Source organism: Pituophis catenifer, unplaced genomic scaffold, assembly GCF_029215685.1.
Source record: "Pituophis catenifer annectens isolate HBS135680 unplaced genomic scaffold, rPitCat1.0.hap2 SCAF_13, whole genome shotgun sequence".
NCBI lineage: Eukaryota > Metazoa > Chordata > Lepidosauria > Squamata > Colubridae > Pituophis > Pituophis catenifer.
Genome location: NW_027256893.1, coordinates 5,882,248 through 5,908,114, shown reverse-complemented (window position 1 = coordinate 5,908,114; position 25,867 = coordinate 5,882,248). Strand labels below are relative to the sequence as shown.

Below are 25,867 nucleotides of genomic sequence, written 5' to 3'. Positions count from 1 at the left end.
GTTTAATTTACTTTGCAGAATTATTTTTTTAAAAACCATATTAAGCATTTTCTTTTTTTAAAAACAGTGAATAAGCAAGTAAAAAGCAACAAAGAAGAAAAGGAAAATATAAATGTTTCAGAAATATAATGTCTATAAGGGGACAAAAGAATTGTCCAGGGAGTGCTCTTTAACTGCAGGATTATTGTGAAGATTAAAAAAAAAAAGATTAGGGAGAAGAGATAATTGTAGGTACTGCCATCATCTCCTTAGAAACAGATGGGATACAAAAATTATATGAGCCGTGGTGGCACAGTGGTTAGAATGCAGTATTGCAGGCTGACTCTGCTGACTGTCAGCAGTTCAATCCTGACCGGCTCAAGGTTGACTCAGCCTTCCATCCTTCCGAGGTGGGTAAAATGAGGACCCAGATTGTTGGGGGCAATAGGCTGACTGTGTAAACCATTTAGAGAGGGCTGGAAAGCACTGTGAAGCATATATAAGTCTAAGTGCTATTGCTCTTCCTTCCTTTCTTCCCTCCATTCCTTCTTCCCTCCCTCCCTTCCTCCCTCCATCCCTCCCTCAGCCTTCCATCCTTCCGAGGTGGGTAAAATGAGGAGCCAGATTGTTGGGCTGACTCTGTAAACCGCTTAGAGAGGACTGTAAAGCACAATTAAAAAAAATATACATTCTTTTTCAGCACTCTCAATAATCCGGCTGACCAAATGGATGTGATTGGAGTTGGCGGCATTGACTTCGAGGATAATATCGCTCGGTTCTCCTCCAGAGGGATGACCACATGGGTGAGCCCCTTTGTAGAGACATCGTGCTCAGGATGATGCTAAAGCACTCAAAGATTTAGCCTAGTGCAGGGTCTTCCGTCACTTTACACGTGGAAGGGAAGAGAATAGAATATAGAATAGAATAGAATAGAATAGAATATAGAATAGAATGGAATGGAATGGAATGGAATGGAATGGAATGGAATGGAATTCTTTATTGGCCAAGTGTGATTGGACACACAAGGAATTTGTCTTTGGTGCATAGCTCTCAGAGTACATAAAGAAAAAATAAAATATATTCGTCAAGAATCATAAGATACAACACTTAGTGATAGTCATAGGTACTAGTAAGGATGAGAAGAAGAATAGTAATACAGTCTTAATAGTTAATATGACAGTGTTGTGGGAATTAGATGTTTAGCAGAGTGATGGCATTCGGGAAAAAACTGTCTTTGGGATGGGAAGTGCAGTTTAATTTTGTCCGAAGTCAGTGTAAATCTCATTTAATTGATGTGTGAGCATCAACCCACTTGTTTGATGCGTTTGACTTTTCTCCCTAGGAACTTCCTGGAGGTTATGGGAGAGTCAAGCCTGATATTGTGACTTATGGCTCTGGTGTGAGAGGATCTGGCATGAAGGGGGGTTGCCGCTCACTGTCCGGGACAAGCGTGGCCTCCCCTGTTGTGGCAGGCGCGGTCACGCTTCTAGTAAGGTACGTGCTGCATCAAAATATATTTCCCAGGCTTTTCTGATAAAGCTGCATCGTTGTTCGAACCCCAGGACTACCCAGGAGAAGTAAATGGGGCACATCGTTAGGAGTCTGTTACCAAAATCATACCCGAAAAGGCAAATTTGAGGATGTTGTAGAAGAAAAAAAATAACATATCTTTGAGTTTTTATGTTATTTTTTAAAAAGTTTATAATTTTTAAGTTTGGATCAGACTTAGTACATTCTCCAAACTTTGGTCAGGCGTAGACAAATTTTCCTATCTTTATTCTAAAAAAAAAAAAAAAAAAAGTGGGGGAAGCACTATTCCCTTTTCTGTGTTTAATCAAAGCATTAATATAAACGTCTCCATCATGAATTTCAACAGGCAGTCCTGGACTTACGACCGCAATTGAGCCCATAATTTCTGTTGCTAAGCAAGACCGTTGTGAATTTTGCTCCATTTTATGACTTTCCTTGCCACGGCTGTTAAGTGAATGGCTGCAGTTGTTAAGATGGTAACCCCGTTGTTCAGTGAATCGGGCTTCCCCACTGACTTTGTTCGTCAGAAGGTGATCATGGGATCCCAGGATACCACAACTGTCATAAATAGGACCCAGTTGCCCATTGTCTTGAGTTTGGATCACAGGACCCTGGGGATGCTGCAGCCGTCATAAATGTAAAAAAAAAAAAATACTCATAAATCATTTATTTCCAATGCTATTGTAACTCCAAATCGCAAACGGATGTTGATAAGCTTGAGGACTGCCTATACAATTACGAGAGCAGTATTTTTTTTAGTATTACAGTGAATCACTTCTGGTTCATTTACAACAGAATACAATAGAATAAGGTAAAGGTAAAGGTTCCCCTGGCACATATGTGCTAGTCATGCCCGACTCTAGGGGGCGGTGCTCATCTCCGTTTCAAAGCCGAAGAGCCAGCGCTGTCCGAAGACGTCTCCGTGGTCATGTGGCCGGCATGACTAAACGCCAAAGGCGCACGGAACGCTGTTCCCTTCCCACCAAAGGTGGTCCCTATTTTTCTACTTGCATTTTTTACGTGCTTTCAAACTGCTAGGTTGGCAGAAGCTGGGACAAGTAATGGGAGCTCATCCCATTACGTGGCACTAGGGATTCAAACTGCTGAACTGCCAACCTTTCGATCGACAAGCTCAGACTCTTAGCCACTGAGCCACCGCGTCCCTATTTAGAATAGAGAATAGAATAGAATAGAATAGAATAGAATAGAATAGAATAGAATAGAATAGAATAGAATAGAATAGTGGGGAGGGGTGGAATGGAATGGAATGGAATGGAATTCTTTATTGGCCAAGTGTGATTGGACACACAAGGAATTTGTCTTTGGTGCATCAGTGTACATAAAGAAAAATAAATACATTCATCAAGAATCATAAGATACAACACTTAGTAATAGTCATAGGTTACTAATAAGCAATCAAATCGTACTAGGAAACAAATAAAACAATATAAATTGTAAAGATACAAGCAATATGGTTCTAGCCATAAGTGAGAAGAGATAGGTAACTTTAGCACAATCCGCGTATAACATTTCAGCTGTTTATGGCTTTCAGCACAGTTCCGAAGCGTGAAATGGTGAACCCAGCTAGCATGAAACAGGCTCTGATCGCTTCAGCACGCCGGCTTCCCGGGGTCAACATGTTTGAACAAGGGCATGGCAAACTTGATCTTCTCAGAGCCTATCAGATTCTCAACAATTACAAGCCCCAGGCCAGGTGAGTTTCTTTCCAAGCAAATGGCTCAAACCTAGACCTTTCCGTTGGATAAATAAATAAGCGAGCTGCAAATCCTGTTTTTCTTTTCCTATGTGTTTCAACACTTTAAAAAAGATGTTGAGACTCTAGAAAAAATGCAGAGAAGAGCAACCAGGATGATTAGGGGGCTGGAGGCTAAAGCATACGATGAACAGTTGCAGGAACTGGGCATGGCTAGTCTAGTGAAGAGAAAGACCAGGGGAGACATGATAGCAGTCTTCCAATATTTGAGGGGCTGCCATAGAGAGGAAGGGGGTCAAGCTATTTTCCAAGGCACCTTTGAAGGCCAGACAAGGAATAATGTATGGAAACTGAACAAGGAGAGATTCAACCTAGAAATGAGGAGAAATTTTCTGACAGTAAAAACAATCAACCGATGGAAGAGAAGTTGCCTTCGGAAGTTGCGGGAACTTCATCCCTGGAGGCTTTCAAGAAGAGACTGGACTGCCCTCTGTCAGAAATCGTGTAGGGTCTCCTGCTTGGGCAGGGGGTTGGACTAGATGATCTCCAAGGTCCCCTCCAACTCTGTTAATCTGTAAATCTTAGATAGCTACAATAGACTGGGACCAGATCAGGCAGAGGTCTGTATGTCGATTGAGCAGGGGACTGTTTAAGATTTTATGATGCTGTCTTCCTTAATGTATTGGTTGTGGTTCTAGAACGACGGTCCTCAACCTTTTGGGCACCAGGGACCAGTTCTGTGGAGAGAGGTTTTTCCACGGACCGTAGGGGACGTTGTTAAGGATATTGGTGTTGTGTTACCAACCAGCAGAGTAAATGCACAAGGAAACGTTGCTGAGAGCAATGAATAAGAGTTATGCAAACTGGTTTATCAAAAGCTTACTTTATAGTAGAAAAACAGTCTCATAGTCTTTAAACAAATTCCAAGTCTTTGCCAGTAAATCAGTCCAGTAGTTACAGAATCTTCTTACCCAACAAACAGTAGTTGGTTAGAATAACAAACTCACTCTGGTTCACAAACCACGATGGTTGCAGATCCATCAAACCGATGATTAGCAGATAACAACTCCTCTCAATGGTAGCTTATCATAGCAGCTTCATCATCTCATCATCTTCATACACAATGGCAGCATAGCATAGCAGCAACTGAACACGTTACAATACCTTGCTTAAATACTCTCATAAGCAGACATTACTTAATTACAGCATGACTCAGCATTAAAGTCACATAATACATTTACAGATTAAAGTTACAGTACACTTATATTGCCTGGACAACATAGTTAGGCTCAGACCATATCCTAACAGACGTGGTTTCACATACTGCCTGCATCCCATGGATGGGGCTTCATTTGTTTGCATCCCCTGGTTTCTGGCAATGCTGCTGCCCGGTACCAGCCCGGTAGTATAGGGACCCCTGTTTCTAGAAGGCAGCTAGTTAAGGAAGACTGGTTTCCAAATGTTATATTAATGGGCATGGCATAGTTCCGTTTTTATGCCCCTTATCTATTGTTCGGCATCAGCTGCCCCAATATACTTTAAAATAAATTTTAAAAAACGGGCCATTATTTCACTGTTAAAACTCAAAAAAAAAAACTTCATCTTTTTTTTTCTTGGAAATGAAAACATGACTAAATTCTCTATTTTAGGTGAACGTGTAACATAGTTGTCAATCATCTGTCAAACAGTTACTTGAGTCCTAAACATTGTCCTAAATTCTAATGATTTCTACATTTATTCAAATTCATCAAGAGCATAGTTTGATTTGTGTTATACAGGCAGTCCTTGATTTATGGCCATAATTGAGACAGTTGCTAAGCGAGTTTTACAAACCCTTTTTATGACCTTTTTGACACGATTGTTAAGCGACTCACTGCACTTGTTAAACAAATAACTTGGTCAGTAAGCAAATCCAGCTTACCCCCATTGAGTTTGCTTCTCAGAAGCCAGCTGGGAAGTTTTAAAAGGTGATCACATGACCATAGGACGGTGGGCTGTCATAAGTCTATGCCAGTTGCCAAGCACCCAAATTTTGTTTGTATGATGGAGGGGGTGGTTCCAATGGTCGTAGGTATGAAAACCAGCCATCAGTCATTTTTTTTCAGTGTTGAGACTTCAAAAGGTCTCTAAGTGAATGGTTGTAAGTTGAGGACTACCTGTAGGCAGGTAGTCCTTGACTTACGTCCACAATTGAGCCCAACATTTCTGTTGCTAATGTTGTGACCTAGGCCCAAGTAGTTATTACCAGACACAATCTGTCCTAAACAAACATATTTTATTAGAACAGCTGAAAATTATTTCATTCTCAGTTTAGTCCAAAACAAATCCTTCATAAACAGTCCTTTGGCCTTATCACAAACCTTTGTCTTCTTTGGCACCCTGCCAAAGGCTTTTCTTGGCAAAACCCCACAAAGTTCAGAAGCAAGAGACGACAAATGTAGCAACGTTGCTTTTCTACAAAGATCCCAAGAGCCCTTGCTGCTCTTTTAAGCCTTCTGGGTGGGACCAGTCATCTCCTGGCCTTACTCCCGAGTTGTCCTTTTTGCTTTAGCTGCTCTTGCTTTCTGGCAGCTCTTCGCATGTGTGCACTAGGAACAGCTCCTCCTATTCCTCTGCCTCTCTGCTGTCAGCCTCTGGAGGCTCCGGGGTCTGCACATTTCTCCCAGATGGCCCTGGCCCCATCTCTGCCTCTGATGCAGAGCTCTCACCCGGGCCTTCCCCAGCTTCCAGGGCTGGCCCATTGTCCTCCCCAGCCTCTTCACTGTCCGACTCCGCTGCCAGCTCCACAGGCTGCTGGCGGACCACAACAGCTAAAGAGACATTTATTAAGTGAATTTTGCCCCATTTTACAACTTTTCTTGCCATGTTTGTTAAGGGAATCACTGCAGTTGTTAAATTAGTAACACGGTTGTTAAGTGAATATGGCTCCCTCATTGGTTTTGGTTGTCAGAAGGTCGCAAAAGGAGATCCCATGACCCCGGGATGCTGCAATCATCATAAACATGAATCAGTTGTCAAGCATCTGAATGTAAATGGACATAAGTAACTTTTTTCAGTGCCGTTGTAACTTCGGTCACTAAGTTTATAGTTATAATTAGAAGACTACCTGTATATTTTCAGTGTAAAGCCTCATTGGACAGTGAAAGATAAAAAGTATTTCGTGTATCTTTATTTCTCATCACCTGTTTATGCCTGCCCCATTGTATTTTCCTTTTAGCTTGAGTCCAAGTTACATTGACTTGACGGAATGCCCTTACATGTGGCCCTATTGCTCTCAGCCCATCTACTACGGAGGCATGCCCACGATTGTCAACGTCACCATCCTGAATGGAATGGGAGTCACTGGAAGAATCATAGACAAGGTAAGAGCTGGAAGAACCTAGCCAGGCTGAATGACAGCTGCTGCTTCCTCCTCCTCCTCCTCCTCCTCCTCCTCCTCCTCCTCCTCCTCCTCCTCCTCCTCCTCCTCCTCCTCCTCCTCCTCCTCCTCCTCCTCCTCCTCCTCCTCCTCCTCCTCCTCCTCCTCTTCTTCTTCTTCTTCTTCTTCTTCTTCTTCTTCTTCTTCTTCTTCTTCTTCTTCTTCTTCTTCTTCTTCTTCTTCTTCTTCTTCTTCTTCTTCTTCTTCTTCTTCTTCTCACGACACTTGAGACAATTTAGGACAGGGTCTGCAGCCTTAAACACTCAAAGAGCCATTTGGACCCGTTTCCCACAGAAAAAAAAAACACCGGGAACCACAAAACCTGGGTAGGCGGGGCCAACTCGACATCACTCACTCCCAGTCACATGACCTCCCCAGCCATGCCTACTCAGCCGGTCATTAGAGTAGAGAACCAGGAACCACAACCTCTCTCCCGCCCCCCCCCCCTATCTATCTCTCTGTGTCTCTCTCCCTCTCTATCTCCCCCCTCTCTCTCCCCCTCTGTATCTCTCTCTCCCTCTCTTTCCCACTCTCTCTCCCTCCCTCCCCATCTCTCTTTGTATCTATGTCTCTCTCCCCCTCTCCCTGTATCTCTCTGTAACTCCCCCTCTTCCTATCTTCCCCTCTCTCCCCCCCCCCTCTGTATCTCTCCCCCCTTTCCCTCTCTCTCTCCCCCCTCTCTGTATCTCCCCCCCCGCTCCCTCTCTTCCCCTCTCTGACTGGGAGGGGAGGGTGAGGGGTGGGGCCAGCAGGTGATGGCATAGGGAGCAAGCGGCTCTGGAGCCGCGGGTTGCCGACATCCGATTTAGGACGATCCTAACTGTGCAAACTCAAAAGGGAAGTCAGATCCATTGCTCCAATCAACAGATTGAAGTCCATTTAACTTTAGAGTCAGTCCTTGACTTACGGCTACAATTGGGAGCAAAATTTCTGTTGCTAACGACGGCGGTTGTTAAACGAGTTGCGCCTGATTTATGACCTTTTTTTTGTCACCGTTGTTAAACAAATCATTGCAGTTATTAAGCGAATCGCAGAGTTGTTCAGCCAAACCAGTTTCCGCCATTGACTTTGCTTGTTAGAAGCCTGCTGGGAAGATCAGAAATGGCAATCACAACGACTCCGGATGTTGCAGGCGTCGTAAACACACGCCAAGCCCCTGAATTTTGAACATGTGACTGTGAGGGGATCGCAACGGTTGTAAATTCGAGGACCAGTTGTAAGTTATTTTCTCAGGGCTGTTGTAACTTTGGACGGTGACGTGACAAGCGGTTGTAAGTTGAGAACTACAGATAGTATAATTTAGTGACCGTTCAAAGTTACAACGGCATTGAAAAACCTATGACTGTTTTTCACACTTACGACCGTTGTAGTAAAGTCATGTGATCAAAATTTGGACACTTGGCAACTGAGTCATGTTTGTGACAGTCACAGTGTCCCGGTGTCACGTGATTCCCCCTTTTGCGACTTTCCGACAAGCAAAGTCAATGTGGAAGCCAGATTCACTTACCAACGGTGCTACTAATTTAAGGACCGCAGTGATTCACTTAGCAACTGGGGCAAAAAAAGGCCATAAAATGGGGCAAAACTCACTCAATAACAGAAATTTTGGGCTCAGTTGTGGTCGTAAGTTGAGGACTCTCCTGTACCTGGGTTCAGCTCTTTCCATTTTATATCAAGAAGCATGGATATAAATCAGGATTTCTTTGCCAGGTCATTTCTTTAGAACGATCTTTAGTGGAGCAGATGAATTCTGCAATGTCATTTGTTTTAATGCATTTAATGCATTGCAGTCAGTTTGGAACAGAGAAATGTTATGTCCGGTTCAGATATAATTGTGCCATCACATTAGAAAATGCAGTGTTACGGTCTTTGATCAAATCATTCAGGTTTCTTTTGCCTCAAGGCTTAATCTTGACAAAAAAATTATTTTTAAACAAATATATAAAAAAACAAATAAAAAACCATCTTCAATACAAATACAAACAGTGTGTCAGTTGGTTACAAATCTTTTGTGCATCTTCACTCTATTCATATATATCCATGTATTATTATCCTCATTAATCATATGTTTAACTATGGCTGTTACTTCCCTCATTTCAGAAAAATGATCCCAGGTTTGAGTTAATTTGTATTATGCCATTCATTCTCCTAAATCATTCCAATAACAATACATCTTTATATTGTATTTTATATAATTCTACATTTCTTGCATTAGAAAAATATCTATCATATTTCGTTTCCATGTCTTTTTATCTAACCATTGGTAAAATAGATCCCATATCTTATAATATTGTTTATCTTCTTGTTCTCTAATTTCAAATGTCAATTTACTCATTTTATTATTCATATTTCTATGCCGCCCACTCTCCGAGGACTCTGGATGGCTTACACCAAAGACAGTATACTAAATAGCATATTGCCCCCAACAATCTGGGTCCTCATTTTACCCACCTCGGAAGGCTGGAAGGCTGAGTCAACCTTCAGCCGGTGAGATTTGATCTGCTGATCTGCTGAACTAGCAGTCAGCTGAAGTAGCTGCAGTACTGCACTCTAACCACTGTGTCACCTTGGCTCTTTTTTCCGCACATCCCATTATTTTCTTAATAATTTCATCTTGCGTTGGCATTTTCTCAATTTTTCCAATTTTTAGCAAACACAATTCTAGCTGCTGTTAATACATTCACGATCAAATATCTCAATTCTCTAATCAAGGCTTAATCTTAAAAGGGGGCATTTAGTGGGTTTGGAATGTAATATATTAGAATAACCCTTGTTATTATGAAGCTCCAGCTTGGTAACCCACCTAGGAAGGCTAAGCCTTGAGAATATGTTTCTGCCATACCTTGAGTGTTCTTTAGCAAACAAGGGCTTGAAGCATTAATCCTATGGTTCGATGAGGAATATGCATTGCCTTGCAAACAAAAAAAAAATAAAAAAAATAAATCATAATGATTCCCCTTTAAATGGGAAGAGAGTGAATTCCTGCCTTTCCCAAAAGAAAGGAAGGAATAAGATGCCTTCTAGAAAACGGGTCAAGCTTTTGCTGAAAAAGTCCATTTTTAAGGCATAGGACCCGGGTATCTTCGAGACCGACTTCTGCCACCAACAGCCTCCCACCGACCAGTCCGCTCCCACAGAGAGGGTCTCCTTAGGGTGCCATCGGCCAAGTTATGTCGGCTGGCGACACCCAGGGGGAGGGCCTTCTCTGTGGGAGCCCCTGCCTTGTGGTATGAACTGCCTCCGGAAATGTGTAAGATCTCCGACCTCCGTGTATTTCGCTGTGCCCTCAAGACCCTGTTGTTCCGCCAGGCCCGGCTATCAATGTAATGATTTTTAAATTGGGTGTTTTAAATTTTTGGGGTTTTAAATCTGAGCCGAAACTATGTAATAATTTTAATTATTTTTAACTGATGTTTGTCTTTTGTGTTTTTAATAGGCTGTACACCGCCCTGAGTCCTTCGGGAGAAGGGCGGTATAGAAATAAATTTATTTATTTATTTATTTATTTAAAGATGGTTTGGTTTCATCTATTTCCAAAAGGAGTTTAGACTGGTCAAGCTGGTCACACCTGTCTTTTCACAAGGTGGGCTGGCTTTCAGTCGTCCTGAGGAGGTGAAGCTGGAGTTGTAACTTATAAAAGAAAAGAATTCCACTTTAAAAACTCTGTATGTTTGTATCCCCTGGGCTTATTATTGCCTCATTCTATTCCTTTAATTTATTGTCTCTTCTGAGAAGTTGCATTAGTGGATGCAATCCAGAAAATTAAGCATTTCACTTAATTTTTTCCAAATGATCACGTTTGCCTCAATGTGACAGATTATTTGCTGTAACCTCAAGCAAAACTAAAATAAAAAGCAAACCACATAATGGCTGAGTGTGACATATGAAACTAACTAAATGAAAGGAAAGACTAGGGGGACAGGATAGCAATGTTCCAGTATTTGAGGGGCTATCACAAAGACGAGGGGGGCAAAGCACCTGAAGGCAAGACAAGAAACAATGGATGGAAACCAATCAAGGAGAGAAGCAACCTAGAACTAAGGAGAAATTTCCTAGGTGAGAAAAATTAACCAGTGGAACAGCTTGCCTTCAGAAGTTGTAGGTGTTCCATTACTGGAGGCTTTTTTTTTTTTTTTTGAATTTTTGCTTTAATTTTTTTAAAACACAAACATAAAACACATCTTTTCCAAAACGAAGCATTGATCCGGTCACAAATTAGTACAAAACACTAACAATTCTTAACTTCCAATTAATCCAACTTAATATTTTACACAATTATTTCTCTAAATTCTATCAATTATGCCATTACCCCCAAAATCCGTTACTGAAATCTTAGATCCTAACCAAATATCATTCCATTTTTCTCTTCCTTTAAGTTGGACTTAACAACAGAAATAAAGGTGATGATGATGAGTTTAACAGTAAAATAAAATGATTATGTTGGAATTAACAGCCAAAAAATAAAAATGATTGTTGTAAAGTAATGAAGATGAATAAAATGGGAGCAATAGTTAAAATATTTTTTAAATGTTTACAATAACTAATGATTTAGATTGTTAAAATATATCCATCTAAGCATCACTGGAGGTTTTTAAGAAGAGACCGGACAACCGCTTGTCTGGAATGGTATGGGGTTTCCTACTGTAGCAGGGGGCTGGACTAGATGACCTACAAGGCCCCTTCCAACTCTTGTTATTCTACGTTATACTATGTTTTATATTCTGTGTTCTAACCATTGTTGTATTCACTGTTCTGCTTCTCCCGTTCTTTAGCACCTGCAGCCTCAGTGTTTTGATCCATTTGCTTTCTATTTTATCCTTTGTAGCCGGATTGGCAGCCGTACTTGCCACAAAACGGAGATTACATTGAGGTGGCCTTCTCCTATTCTCCTGTTTTATGGCCCTGGTCAGGGTACCTCGCCATTTCCATCTCCGTCGCCAAGAAAGCAGCCGCTTGGGAAGGCATAGCGCAAGGTCACGTCATGATCACCATTTCCTCCCCAGCAGAGAATGAGGTTGGCTGAATCTTTTTTAAAAAAACAAACCTTTGCCTTGTTTTGATGCAGGGGTGAAATGCTCCCAGTTCGGACCGGATCACCTGATCTGGTAGCGATGGCGGGTGGTGGTTCAGAGAACCGGTAGCAAAAATCCCTGCCCCCACCATGCCTGGCTGAGCCGCACGATCATCAGAGGCTTTTTTTTTTTTTACTTTTAAAAGCATTTTTTCTACAACCTCTTCCGACGAAAAAATGCTTTTAAAAGTAAAAAAAAAAGCCTCTGAGGATCGCGCAGCTCAACTGGAGTCGTCAGAGGCTTTTCAAAGCATTTTTTTTCTGCAACCTCTTGGCTGAAGAGGTGGTAAAAAAAATACTTTGAAAAGTCTCTGACGATCCCAGCTGAGTTGCCTGATCGGCAGAGGCTTTTCAAAGCAATAGAAAAAATGCTTTGAAAAGTTTTTTTTAAAAAAAAGTTGGCCACACCCACCCAGTCACACTACCCACCACCACCACCAAGCCACGCCCACAGAACTGGTAGTAACAAATTTTACATTTCACCCCTGTTTTGATGTATGGATGCTCGATGCCCTGGACCAGGGGTGTCAAACTCAATTTCATTGAGGGCCGCATCAGGGTTGGGTTTGACCTTGGGGGGCCGGGGTGGGCGTAGCCAGCTCGACATCATTCGTGTTGGGGGTGCCTGTGGCGGCCCGGGTGCTCTGCCAACGGAAACGGGCTCCAGAACTCCGTTTTCAGCTGCGACGGCTTCCTGCAACCCTCTGCCAGCGAAAACGGAGCTCCGGAGAGCCGTGTACGGACCTCCCGAGCTCCGTTTTCTCTGGCAGAGGCACCGCGGGCCAGTCCTTTGCTGTTTCCAGGGCGTCCCCGTGGGCCAGATCGAAGCATTCTGTGGGCTGGATCCGGACCCCAGGCCTTGAGTTTGACACCCTTGCCCTGGACACCAAACTGCTGAAGAAGGACTTGCAGACTCATTGTATAACGTGAGCATCCATTGGTTGGGATCTCCAAAGAAGATAACTTCTCACTACACAACACTGACTCTCTAACAAGATCAGAGTCTGTGGTCTAAGAATCTTTAGTACTTTTGAAAGGGCCCTGAAAAGTTACTTTTAAGTGTTCAAAAGCACAAATGCATAAACATCCAATACAGTGGTGGATTTCAAATTTTTTTACTACTGGTTCTGTGGGCGTGGCTTGGTGGGCGTGGCTTGGCTTGGTGGGCGTGGCAGGGGAAGGATACTGTAAAATCCCCATTTCCTCCCCACTCCAGGGGAAGATTACTGCAAAATCCCCATTTCCTCTGGATCAGCTGGGACTTGGGAGGCAGAGAATAGACGGGGGCAGGGCCAGTCAGAATTTTTACTACCGGTTCTCTGAACTACTCAACATTTCCACTACCGGTTCTCCAGAACTGGTCAGAACCTGCTGAAACCCACCTCTGGTCCGATAACTGAAGGGTATTTGCTTCCTTCAGTTAAAATATGCATAGGAAACTATATGGATATGATCGAAACAAGGCTGGTTTGTAAGAAGAGGAAATTATGAAGAGGTGTTGCAAAACATTGTTGGCATTAACCATGTAGATCTATTTCCTCTCTTTCTTATCTCAAGCCTTAATTTCTTGGGTTTGCTGTTCCTTATTATTGTTCTCTTTTTGTATAGCATTGCTTGCCCTGAAATGGAACAGCGTGGTAGTTACGTCTGGATGGATATTATTGGTAGATTGGATTACAAAAATGGGGTTTCTTCAGGAAACTGGTTTGATTTTGTTTTGCTTGTTTTCAGTCAAAAGTTGGTGCTGAGCAAACTTCAACCGTGAAACTCCCCGTCAAAGTGAAAATTGTCCCAACCCCCCCTCGGAATAAGCGGATCTTGTGGGATCAGTATCACAATCTTTGCTATCCACCGGGATACTTTCCAAGGGATAATTTAAGAATGAAGAATGATCCATTAGATTGGTATGTTTATCTTTATACAGCTCCGATAATTATTTATGGATGATAAGATTGACATGTCAAGGAATGCAATTAGCTCAGTGTAAATTCTTATCCATTCTTAGTGATTTTTATTCTGAAGATAATACCCTGCTTGAAAAAACTATGCATCTATAGCTACATTTCTTCTTGCAAATAAGTACAATGTGTATTTAGGTAATAAAAACCTACCTTTTTAAACAAGGTAAGAATAAACATACCTTTGCTGAAACTCGTGAATAAGGTTTGGCTTCTTTGAAAAAGTCTTCTAATTCTGGGCTGTTGGTTTAAAAGTCTTCTAATACTTTCTAAATTTGCACTTCAACCGATTGGCAATTTATTTTCAAGTTAAAATATAATCATATATAGGAAAGCAGTGCTTATGTTCTTTCAGTATCTTGATAAAATCGTTTGAGAGAGAGAGAGAGAGAGAGAGAGAGAGAGAGAGAGAGACTATAAATATTTAGTTTGTTCAGTTTTAGATTTTATTTGCTATTTTTACTTCTTGTTACAAGTTTATGCAGCCTGGCAAATAATGACACTTCAATACTGAGCTTTTTGAATGTTCTTCCTGTTGTCCGTTTAGTTCAATTTTTGCAATATCTCCTCTTCCTCCTCTCTTTCTCTCCCCTCTTCCTCATCTCCCCCTTCTCTTCCTTCCCCAAGAATTTCATTCCATAAAAAAATATTTTAAATTCCTGGTACACCAAAAAGCGATTTGAGAGATGATTAGGCTACATATTTGATTTGTTCACCTCTTTAGGAATGGTGACCACATTCATACCAACTTCAGAGATATGTACCAACATCTGAGAAGCATGGGCTATTTCATTGAAGTACTTGGTTCACCATTTACATGCTTTGATGCCAGTCAGTATGGTAGGTAATTCAAAGTCGGTGTTTATTTCCTTTTAGAATATGCAAAACTCTTTGTTTGGGATTTCAAAACATAAAACAAAGATAGGCAGATTCAGGTTTGCATCATCTAATAATTTGCTAAACAACAAACTGTTCTACAATCTGGACTCAAGCATAAAAAATGTCTATTTGAGCTGTAAAAAGGATGTCTCTGAGGACGGATTTATTTTTCGTGCCAGATCTAAATTGTGCTCAAGACCTGGTATCCCTCATTTTGTGCATTTTTTGCAGCTCAATTTAAGTGGACAATGCCATCTATCGTATTTTTCAGACTATAAGACGCACCTAGCTTTTGAGGAGGAAAACAAGGGAAAAAAAATTTGCCTCTGCCTCCCAGCAATTTGCCTCCTTGCAGCAAATAGCCTAATCAGCTTCAGGACAGCCTGATTTATCATGAGCAGCTGATTGGCGGTTGAATCAGCCTCAGCTGTTCCAGGCTGCAGGGATCACTGCCGCCTATCACCGCCTCCGCGCACCCCATTTTCGCCCTCTGCATGCCCCATGTTTGGTCTCTGCATGTCTTGTTTTCGGCCTCCACGTGTCCCATTTTTGGCCCGTTCCAGGCAGTGGGGATCGTCGCCGCCTATCGCAGCCGAACGGTGGGCCAGAACAAAACGGGACGCGTGGAGGCTGAAAATTGGGCATGTGACGGCAATCCCTGCAACCTGGAACAGCTGATAGGTGGTATTCCGGGAGGCCGATCCAACCGCCAATCAGCTGCTCGTGCTAAATCAGGCTGTGCTGAAGCTGACCAGGCTGTTTGCTGCAAGGAGGTAAATTGCTGGGAGTCAGAGGCCGGCGGGTGGGGGCCAGCGGGTGGGCGGGGCTTCGGCAACATTCACTCTATAAGACGCACAGACATTTCCATCCACTTTGGGGGGGGGAGTGCATTTTATAGACCAAAAAATGCGGGTACTTATAGTAAAAGAAAATGAAAGAATAGTACTTGAAACTGATGTCTAATAGGGCACCAATTTTGAAGTGTGCTCTGCTACTGGTAGCTATATTTGAATGTTTTAATATGAAAATTCCAATTACTATCTTTCAAAGTTGATAACAGAAGATTGTTCTTTATAATTATCAGGTTGTTGAAACACTTAAGAAATGAACTTCAGGTCCTGAATCTTAAGTGCTTCCTTAATGCAACGTTGTCATTGTTATTCGATAAGAGTTCATTAAGGCTGTTCTATTTTAGGGCTTTTATTATCTTTGATTTACAGTGTCAAGATTTTCTCTTGACCTTTTTGAACAGCTATTTAACATTCAGTCCTTTTATCATAGAAAAGAACATTAAGGGTGTTGATATGCAGGCTAGAGTGAAAAGTACACAGATTTTAGTATTCATAAGGAGCCTAAAGCTGGGTTCACAAACACGGACTTACTCCAACCCCGAATTAACAAAACGATCCCTCTCCTGACTCCAGTATATTGTTTTAGGCTCCAATAAAACATATTACGGCTTAACATGATGACAGGTTCATCCGACTTCTTAAGCAAGGGATGAGGTTCCTTGAGAGAAAGGGAAGGGATGAGACGATGGATCACAAATTCTCCAGCCCCATTTATCTTAATATTTGTGCAACCTATTGGGCACAAAGGATCAGGACCATAACTTAAGTTGCAGCACAGAAGATTTATTCAAGCCCATAAGTAAGGATCTAATGATCAGCACTAAAGGATCAAAGGAATATAAGAGGGGCTGGACCAGGGGTGAAATCCAATTTTTTTTATTACCGGTTCTGTGGGCGTGGCTTGGTGGGCATGGTTTGGTGGGCATGGCAGGAGAAGGATACCGCAAAATCTCCATTCCCTCCCCACTCCAGGGGAAGGATACTCCCCCACTCCTGGGGGAAGGATACTGCAAAATCTCCATTCTCACCCCACTCTGGGGCCAGCCAGAGGTGGTATTTGCCGGTTTCCGAACTGCTCAAAATTTCCGCCACCGGTTCTTCAGAACCTATCAGAACCTGCTGGATTTCACCCCTGGGTTGGATTTGAATTGTTTGTGGCAGCGTAAGGATTCTAAGCTGATGACATATTTAACTCTGCATGCACTTCTCCTACATAAGCCTAGTCATAATGTGTACAGGTAGTCCTTGACTTATGATTACAATTGGGACCAGAATTTCCATTTCTAAGCAAGGGCAGTTGTTAAGTGAATTGCACTCAATTTTACAATCTTTTTTTTTTTTTTGGCACGCTTGTTAAGTGAAACATGCAGTCGTTAAGCGAACCTGGCATTTATTTTTATTTTTTTATTTTATTTTATTTTGAATTTGTATACCGCCCTTCTCCCTGAGGACTCAGGGCGGTGAACAGCCAAGTAAAAACATCAAGTACAAATATTAAAATACAGTTAAAATATACATATATAAATTTGGCCCCATTAATTAAAAACAATAAACAAAACACTTAAAAACACTTAAAAAAATTAGGCCAGCCCGGCTTGCTGGAAAAGGAAGGTTTTAAGGGCACGGCGGAAGGCACCGAGGTCTTGGATTCTCCTTATCTCTGGAGGCAATTGATTCCAGAGGGTAGGTGCCCCCACAGAGAAGGCCCTCCCCCTGGGGGTCACCAGCCTGCACTGTTTGGCTGATGGCACCCCGAGGAGGCCCTCTCTGTGGGAGCGCACGGGTCGATGGGAGATTGTCGGTGGCAGCAGGCGGTCTCGAAGATAGCTAGGCCCTATGCCATTTCCCATTGACTTTGAAGCTGGCTGAGAAGATCAAAAATGATGATCACTTGACATTGGGAGGCTGCCACCCTTGTAAATACATGCTAGTTGCCAAGTGCCTAAATTGTGGTCATGTTGTTGTGACGGTTGTAAGCGCGAGCATCTATTCTAAGTCCCTTTTTTCAGTGCTGTTGTAACTTCAAATGGTCACTAAATGAATAGTTGGAAGTCGAGAACTGTCTATAAATGGACAGACTACGTACATAACTTAAGCTTTGGGGATTTGTGTTTTAAACTGTCTTGACGCTTTCATTTTTATTTTTGACATTAAATCAAACTTTCTGATCCAACAACGATCCCCACGATAGGCTATTAATTTAAAGGTCAGTTTTTTCCTCTGTTCTCCATTTCTGACATTTTTAAAAGTTGCTGGTCACCATAAAGGGCGTGCTTTGATTTGCTAAGCAGCATGCAATTAAAAGTTAGACACTTTTTTTGTTGTTGTTTGAGTCCGGCGGATACTATTTTGTCACTGGGAATTAAAAGCTACATTTCATGAAGAATAGATGAGTTGGGTGGTAGCCTAGAGGTGGAGCTCCCACCTCACAATCAGGAGGCTGTGAGTTCGATCCTAGGCAGAAGCAGATATTTCTCTCTCTGGGCACATTGAGAATAGATCTGCTGAATATAACTCTGCATTGGCAACAGGAAGGGCGTCCAGCCAGTAAACACTCAGCTCCATTCAGTTGCCCAGACTCCACCCCGCAAGGGATTATGGGGGTCATTAAATGGAGATGATTTCATGAAGGACAGATCAAATGTTTGTTGGTGGGTTTGTTTTTTCCTAAGGGAATTAGGGACGCTGTGTCTGGTGCAAATAGATTGAAAGTTTTGGCTAATATAATCCTAGGCAGGGGTGAAATCCAGCAGGTTCTAACAGGTTCTGGAGAACCGGTAGCGGAAATTTTGAGTAGTTCAGAGAACCGGCAAACACCACCTCTGGCTGGCCCCAGAGTAGGGAGGGAATGGAGATTTTGCACTATCCTTCCCCCAGGAGTGGGAAGGGAATGGGGATTTTGCAGTGTCCTTCCTCTGCCACGCCCACTAAGCCACGCCCACAGAACCGGTAGGAAAAAAATTTGAATTTCAACCCTGATCCTAGGCCATGTACCTACACACATACTCACTTTGTGGAGCTCAAGGAACAATGGCCTTGAATTTCTCGACCAGCCATTCCTGATGTGGCTTGTTAGATGCTGTTCAACACTCAAAAGGAGCCTGGATAGCTCAGCAGACTAATGCATTGTAATTTAACTCCAGCTGTCTGCAATTAGTAAGTTCGAATCTTGACAGGCTCAAGGTTGACTCAGCCTTCCATTCTTTCTAAGGTAGGTAAAATGAGGAGCCGGTTTGTGGGGGCAATAAGCTGACTTTGTATAAATATACAAAAGTATGAAGGCTATTGCTTAACGCATTGTAAGCCGCCCTGAGTCTCCGGAGAAGGGCGGCATATAAATCAAATTAAAAAAAAAAATCTTTAGTTGCAACCAAAATGGGGTTGTTTTTAATAATAGCACCAGAATGATATCTTTTATCCAACTTCTGTTATATGATGGGGACAATTGTCAAATCCATCTGGAGGAAAACACCCTGGGAAAGAGGGATCTATGGTCATTTTTTTTAAGTAAAGCAGTCAATATAATTAGGATCCAGTGACGATGGTGAAAGGTGGAAGACAGAGAGAGGAAAAAATCCCTGACAGTCTAGATATAGGACCAACAGTAATCCAGGTAGTCCTCGACTTTCGACCACAGTTGAGCCCAAAATTTATGTTGCTGAGTGAGAAATTTGTTAAGTGAGTTTTGCCCCACTTTATGACATTTCTTGCCACAGTTGTTGTTAAGTTAGTCACACGGTTGTTAAGTGAATCTGGCTTCCCCATTGACTATGCTTGTCAGAAGGTCGCAAAAGGGGATCCTGGGACACAGCAACCGTCACAAGTATGAACCAATTGTCAAGCATCCGGATGTAAATCATATGACCATGGGGATGGTGCAATGGTCATAAGTGTAAAAAATGGCCATAAGTCACTTTTTTCAGTGCCGTTGTAACTTCAGATGGTTACTAAACAAATTGTTGTAAATCGAGGACTATCTGTAATGTTAACCAAAAATAGAGACAAAACCCAAACAATAAGTAACATTAATTAGGGGCTACAATGTTAAGTATACACTTCTATGTATCTGTATCAATTTCCACCCCTTTATTTCTGGTTCTTTTTCTACATAATAGTAATCTATATATATATATAAAATCAAAATACCACTCACGCATCAAATCTCCAGAACCGTAAAGCCTACAAACTTGAAATTTGGCACATATGTTCCTCTTGGCTTCAAGGTGCTCACTAAGAAATGACCATCAGATCATTAGTATTTCTTATATTAATTGTTAACACGCTCTGATGCTAAGGAGTTAGATGTTCTACTCCCTCTCCCCACCTGAAAAGAACTCTGTTCCAACTGCCACTTGGGTGTGGGCGTGGCCAGCGCATGACTCATCTGGCCTGCGGGCTGGGTAACTGGGGAGAGGAGAGGCTCTGTGGGGCAAGCCTGAGGGAGGGAAGGGGAGAGGAGAGGCCTATCATAACTACTCATTAATGTTCAAGCTTTAACTGTCAATTTATCAAGCCTGATAAATTGTTGTGAAGCACGGGTATCCAGCTACTCATCAAATATACAGGTAACCCTCAACTTAACAACCATTTGATTAGTGACCGTTCAAAGTTACATTGGCACTGAAAAAAAAGTGACTTATGACCATTTTTCACACTTACAACCATTGCAACATCTCCGTGGTCACATGATCAAAATTCAGACACTTGGCAACTGACTCAAATTTATGACGGTTGCAGCGTCCCGGGGTCATTTTTGCAACCTTCAACGAGGAAGGCAGATTCACTCAACAACCGTGTTACTAACTGACCAACCGCAGTGATTCACTTAACAACTGTGGCAAGAAAAGTCATAAAACGGGGCAAAACTCACTTAGCAACCACCTTGCTTAGCAATGGGAATTTTGAGTTCAGTTGTGGTCATACATCGAGGACTACCTATATACCACATTAAAGAAATGAAAGGGGAGGCCTATGGCAATGTCCTGGGTGGTTATTCTACCTTCTCTTTTCCTTTATCCAAATAATCCGATAAATTTGTTGAAGCGGATCTAATCTGCAGCTTCTTCCTCTCTATTTACGCAGGAACATTATTGATGGTGGACAGCGAGGAAGAGTATTTCCCAGAAGAAATAATCAAGCTGAGAAGGGATGTTGACAACGGACTGTCGCTCGTGGTGTTCAGCGATTGGTACAACACCTCCGTGATGAGGAAGGTCAAGTTTTATGATGAAAACACGAGGTGAGAGAGGTTGGAACCTGTTGCAAAATGGTTGTCATTTCCAAGTTTATTTATCGATGGGGAAGAAGGGCAACTAAATGGCAGAGATATGTGCGGGTGGGAGGGGGAGATAGATGGGCGGGGAGACCCAAAGGTGCTTTTTCAGGAAAAATTACCACAAAATTACCACTGCAACACTCAATGGAGAATTCAACTGGTTAAAAGTCTGTAGAGATTCTCCGTCATTCAGGCCGTGGTTCTCCCAAAAGGTGCTTTTTCAGGAGGTAACTGGATTTTCTTGTTTTTTCTTTTGAAGACATTTCGCTTCTCATCCAAGAAGCTTCTTCAGCTCTGACTGGACAGTGGGGAATAGAAGGATTTATATTCCTGGCAGACAGTTGGTCATTTGCATCCTTTTAGAGGGTCGTTGAGGCCCCTTGGAGGTTTACCTGTGTCCTCAGGGTCACCTGAGTTGTGCAAATGGTTCCTGTAGTCTGCAATTGTTTCTCTGGAAATCCGTTCCTACTCCCACACCGTTCAAAGGGTCTCCATCCCAAATTGTATAGCTAAACACCTGTAGAGATTCTCAGCCATCCAGGTCATGGTTGTCCCAAAGGTGACAGGAGCCTTGGTAGTACAGTAGTCTAAAGCACCCTGTTATTAAGACCAGCTGCCTGCAATTACTGCAGGTTTGAATCTTACCAGGCTCAAGGTTGACTCAGCCTTCCATCCTTTCTAAGGTAGGTAAATTGAGGACCCAGTTTGTGGGGGCAATAAGCTGACTTTGTATAAATATACAAAAGGATGAAGGCTATTGCTTAGCACATTGTAAGCCGCCCTGAGTCTCCGGAGAAGGGCGGCATATAAATCAATTTTTTTTTTTAAAAAAAAGGTGCTTTTTCAGGAGGCAACTGGACTTTTCCTGTTTTTTCTTTGAAGACGTTTCGCTTCTCATCCAAGAAGCTTCTTCAGCGCTGAAGAAACACCTTCAAAAGAAAAAAAACCAGAAAGTCCAGTTGCCTCCTGAAAAAGCACCTTTGGGACAACCATGACCTGGATGACGGAAAATCTCTACAGATTTTGATGGGTGGGGGGATTTTTAAGGGAAGGCAGTGGAAGAACCGAGGCTGAGGGCTGGGAGGGACCAAGCTGGGAATGGTTTGGATTGGGGGCGGGTCCTCTGGTAATGATTGGTGGGATGCGGTTAATGACAGAAATGGGAAAGAAAGGCAGGATTGCTGTTGCTAAGCAATGAGGTCATGTGACATCAGAGTTTACAGAATTACAGGTACAACTGCATCGCTTAGCAACGCCAATCCTAGTTTTGCTGCCGTAACCTGAAGCATATGGTAGCTGCAGTGGCGCAGTGGTTAGAATGCAGTACTTCAGGCTACTTGTGCTGACTTCCGGGTGCCACCAGTTCGATTCTGACCGGCTGAAGTTTGACTGATTCAACTTTCATCCTCCTGAGCAGGGTAAATGAGGGCCCAGATTGTTGGGGGCCAGAGGCTGACTCTGTAAACCGCTTAGAGAGTGCTGGAAAGCACTGTGAAGCGTATATAAGTCTAAGGACTAGTGCTAAATACAGGTAGTCCTCGAGCCCAACATTTCTGTTGTTAAGTGAGTTTTGTCCCATTTTGTGGCCTTTCTTGCCATGGTTGTTAAGTGAATCTGACTTCGCTTGTCAGAAGGTCGCAAAAGTGGGTCACGTGACCCCAGGGACTCTGCAACCGTCATAAATGAGCCTTTCTTGCCATGGTCATTAAGCAAATCACTGCAGCGGTTAAGTCACATAGTTGTTAAGTGAATCTGGCTTCCCCATTGACGTTGAGTGTCAAAAAGTCGCAAAAGTGGATCACATGACCCCGGGACATGGCAACGGCCATAAGTACAAACCACTTGCCCAGCAGCTGAATTTTGATCATATGACCTCAGGGATGCCACAAAGGTTGTAATGGTGAAAAATGGTCATGTCACTTTTTTTCAGTCCCATGTAACTTTGAACGGTCACTAAATGAACTATTGTAAGTTGAGGACTAACTACCATATTTTTCAGAGTATAAGACGCACCCTTTTCCCCCAAAAAAGAGGGTGAAAATTTGGGTGCGTCTTATACTCCTAATGTAGCTCCGCCCCGCCTTGCAAACAGAGGTTTCAGAGGCTGAAAGAAGCCTCTGAAAGAAGCTTCAGAAAAAAAGCCTCAGAAACGAAGCTTCAGAAAAAAAGCCTCTTTTATCTAAAAATAATATGGCAACAAAACAAGAATCAGTAAAGGTTCTAATCAAACTATGCTAACAAATCTGGAGAATGACACAAAAACCAACAGATCGGAAGAGGTTAATCTATATACCAATACCAAAGAAAGGAGATTGAACAGAGTACAGATAGTCCTTCAGAATAAAAGCCTCTGAAAGAAGCTTCAGAAAAAAAGCCTCCAAAAACAGCTTCAGAAAAAAAAGCCTCTGAAAGAAGCTTCAGAAAAAAAGCCTCCAAAAAGAGCTTCAGAAAAAAAAGCCTCCAAAAAGAGCTTCAGAAAAAAAAGCCTCTGAAAGAAGCTTCAGAAAAAAAGCCTCCAAAAAGAGCTTCAGAAAAAAAAAGCCTCTGAAAGAAGCTTCAGAAAAAAAGCCTCCAAAAAGAGCTTCAGAAAAAAAAGCCTCCAAACAGAGCTTCAGAAAAAAAGCCTTTTTTTCTGAAGCTCTGTTTCGGAGGCTTTCAGAGGCAGAAGCTCTCAGTGTACATAAAAGCTATAAGTGATAAATCATGATCATAGTCATCATAAAAAATACATTCAACATAAAGCACAAGATACAACACTTAGTGATAGTCACGGGCTACTAAATAAGCAATCAACATAAATCAAAAGCATCTTCAAACTCTTGTTTCTTTTTCCGCTGCTTTGCTCAACCGACTGAAATTTATTTTAAGCCACAGAAGCTGGTTCAAATATAACATTGAGCCAACTTTCACTGCAAGTGGCCTTCTGCTCTTTTAGACGTGGGGAAGTCAGAGCAACCTGTGAGCCTGCAGCTTTACACGGGCATGCTCCAATTTATGGTACTAAATCCCAGTTTAGCATTGTTTGCAAATCCATCAGCAATTTTCTTTTTTTGGGGGGGGGGGGCTTAGAAATCTGATTAGAAAATTCAGATTTGTGATTAAAGTGCCGTCTTTCACTGGGCTTTTTGTTCCTTCAGGTGGTGATGCTTTTAAAATGTAAAAAGGTTATTCCAAAATGGATAAGATAAAGCACTGTAAACCTTTAATTAATTTAAGCCAGGATTACAGGGATTGCTGAGGTGCTAGACTTCCAACTCAATCCTCAGAAGGCCTGCGTAGAATTTTATTTTAAGCCTCTTAAGTCTTTACATCTGAAGGGGCTTCTTTTTCTGTCAAATGAGCATGCTTACGGTTGCCCTTGGTGGCGACAGCCGTTGTGGCATGTATATTAGGTCTATGGCAGTGATGGCTCTGTCAGGTTTCGATGTCGTCTCAATTAAAATAAATTGCATTTCCAAACAGATAGTCTTTGAAGAAATCTTTCATTTTATTAAGCACGACAACCTGTCCCCGATCGTGGCGTAGCCAACACTGACTTCCTGACCCCAAACCTTCCCTTTCCGTTCCCCAATTCTCTGGGTCTCATTGGCCCTCTTCCAAATCACTCTCCCCATATCTACTACTTAAGCTCCCAAGAATGTCCCCCCTCCCATCTCATCTCCTAGGGGATATTATCTTCAGGGAAATTAAGTAGGTGAGAAGTCAAGTGTCCTCTTGCCAACTGCCCCCTCTTCTCCTTCTTATGTCAGCACTAGAGTAAATGCAGGTTGAAGTGCTGACAGGCTAACCTTTTCCGGACTGCACCCAGCCCCGCCCCCCACACATGCAAATGTAGCCTCCCCACATGCGCCCGCCTCAGCCCCTGTGCATGCCCGGCAGAGACCCAAAGACCAGCTGGCCAGCAGGAGGTACACACGCATACGGGGCGTAGCTGAGCTGGGGCGACAGTTTACGTGCCCACAGAGAGGGTGCTGTGTGCCACCTCTGGCACGCATGCCATAGGTTCACCATCACTGGCCTATGGGTTCCTGTTTGTACAGGTAGACCTTGACTTACAACAATTCATTTAGTGACCGTTGAAAGTTACGACGGCACTGAAAAAAGTGACTTACGACCATTTTTCACACTTACAATTGTTGCAGCATTCCCCTGGTCACGGGATCACAATTCAGACACTTGGCAAGCGGCTCATATTTACGACGGTTGAATTGTCCCGGGGTCATGTGATCACCCTTTGGCGACCTCCTGACAAGCGAAGTCAATGGGGAAACCAGATTCACTTAACAACCCTGTTTCTAACTTAACAAATTGCAGTGATTTCACTTAACCACTGTGGCAAGAAAAGTCATAAAATGGGGCGAAACTCACAACGAATTTCTCACTCAGCAACATTAATTTTGGGCTCAATTGTGGTGGTAGGTCGAGGACCACCTGTATTACTGTCACTCCTGTATCATTTTAACAACCATGTCACTAGCTTAATAACCAGAGGGATTCACTTAACTATGGCAAAAAAAGGTTGTAAAATGGGACAAAACTCAATTCACAAATGTTTCACTTAGCAACAGAAATGCTGGGCTTAATTGTGGTCATAAGTCAAGGACTACATGTCTAGTAGCTAGTTTGTATACATGTCTTCTTTTTTCCCCCTGAACATCTCCATGTATAATTCCTGGTGCTCTTCTGCTGATTTTTTTTAGGCAGTGGTGGATGCCAGATACCGGAGGAGCAAATATTCCAGCGCTAAACGATCTTCTCTCCGTCTGGGGTATGGCCTTTAGCGATGGGCTCTACGAAGGAGACTTTACGTTGGAAAGCCAGGAAAGTAAGTACAGGTAGTTCTCATCTAACGACAATTACGCTAGTGACGGTTCGAACTTATTCAGCAAACCTCCTCAAAGGATTCTGTGATGGTAAGGGCCATTATTTATGGTTCCACCACATCTCATGGGACTTAATTCGGGTCATGCACAAATCTATGTACTGTATTTTTTGGACTATAAGACGCATGGGTGTATAAGATGCACCAAGATTTCGAAGAGGCAAGTAAGAAAAAAAAAAGTTTTTGCCTTCCCCGGCCCCCAGGAGCACTCTGCAGGCCTCCCAAACCCCCTGCACGCCCCATTTTTGTGAGAAATGGGCCCAGTTTTCACAAAAATGGGACGAGCAGGGCGGGGCTTCAGGAAGCCAAA

At 42.6% G+C, this 25,867-nt stretch overlaps 1 protein-coding gene across 1 annotated transcript in view; it reads left to right on the top strand.

Moving 5' to 3' along the window:
- Positions 1 to 25,867, top strand: part of MBTPS1 (membrane bound transcription factor peptidase, site 1) — a 66,367-nt gene that overhangs the window by 21,164 nt on the left and 19,336 nt on the right. Inside the window, exons 8-16 of the mRNA XM_070952745.1 lie at positions 680 to 782; positions 1,322 to 1,473; positions 3,062 to 3,223; positions 6,441 to 6,585; positions 11,467 to 11,655; positions 13,444 to 13,616; positions 14,395 to 14,510; positions 20,483 to 20,639; positions 25,376 to 25,500. Coding sequence (XP_070808846.1) covers positions 680 to 782; positions 1,322 to 1,473; positions 3,062 to 3,223; positions 6,441 to 6,585; positions 11,467 to 11,655; positions 13,444 to 13,616; positions 14,395 to 14,510; positions 20,483 to 20,639; positions 25,376 to 25,500 — 1,322 coding nt within the window. The remainder of the gene's footprint in view (positions 1 to 679; positions 783 to 1,321; positions 1,474 to 3,061; positions 3,224 to 6,440; positions 6,586 to 11,466; positions 11,656 to 13,443; positions 13,617 to 14,394; positions 14,511 to 20,482; positions 20,640 to 25,375; positions 25,501 to 25,867) is intronic.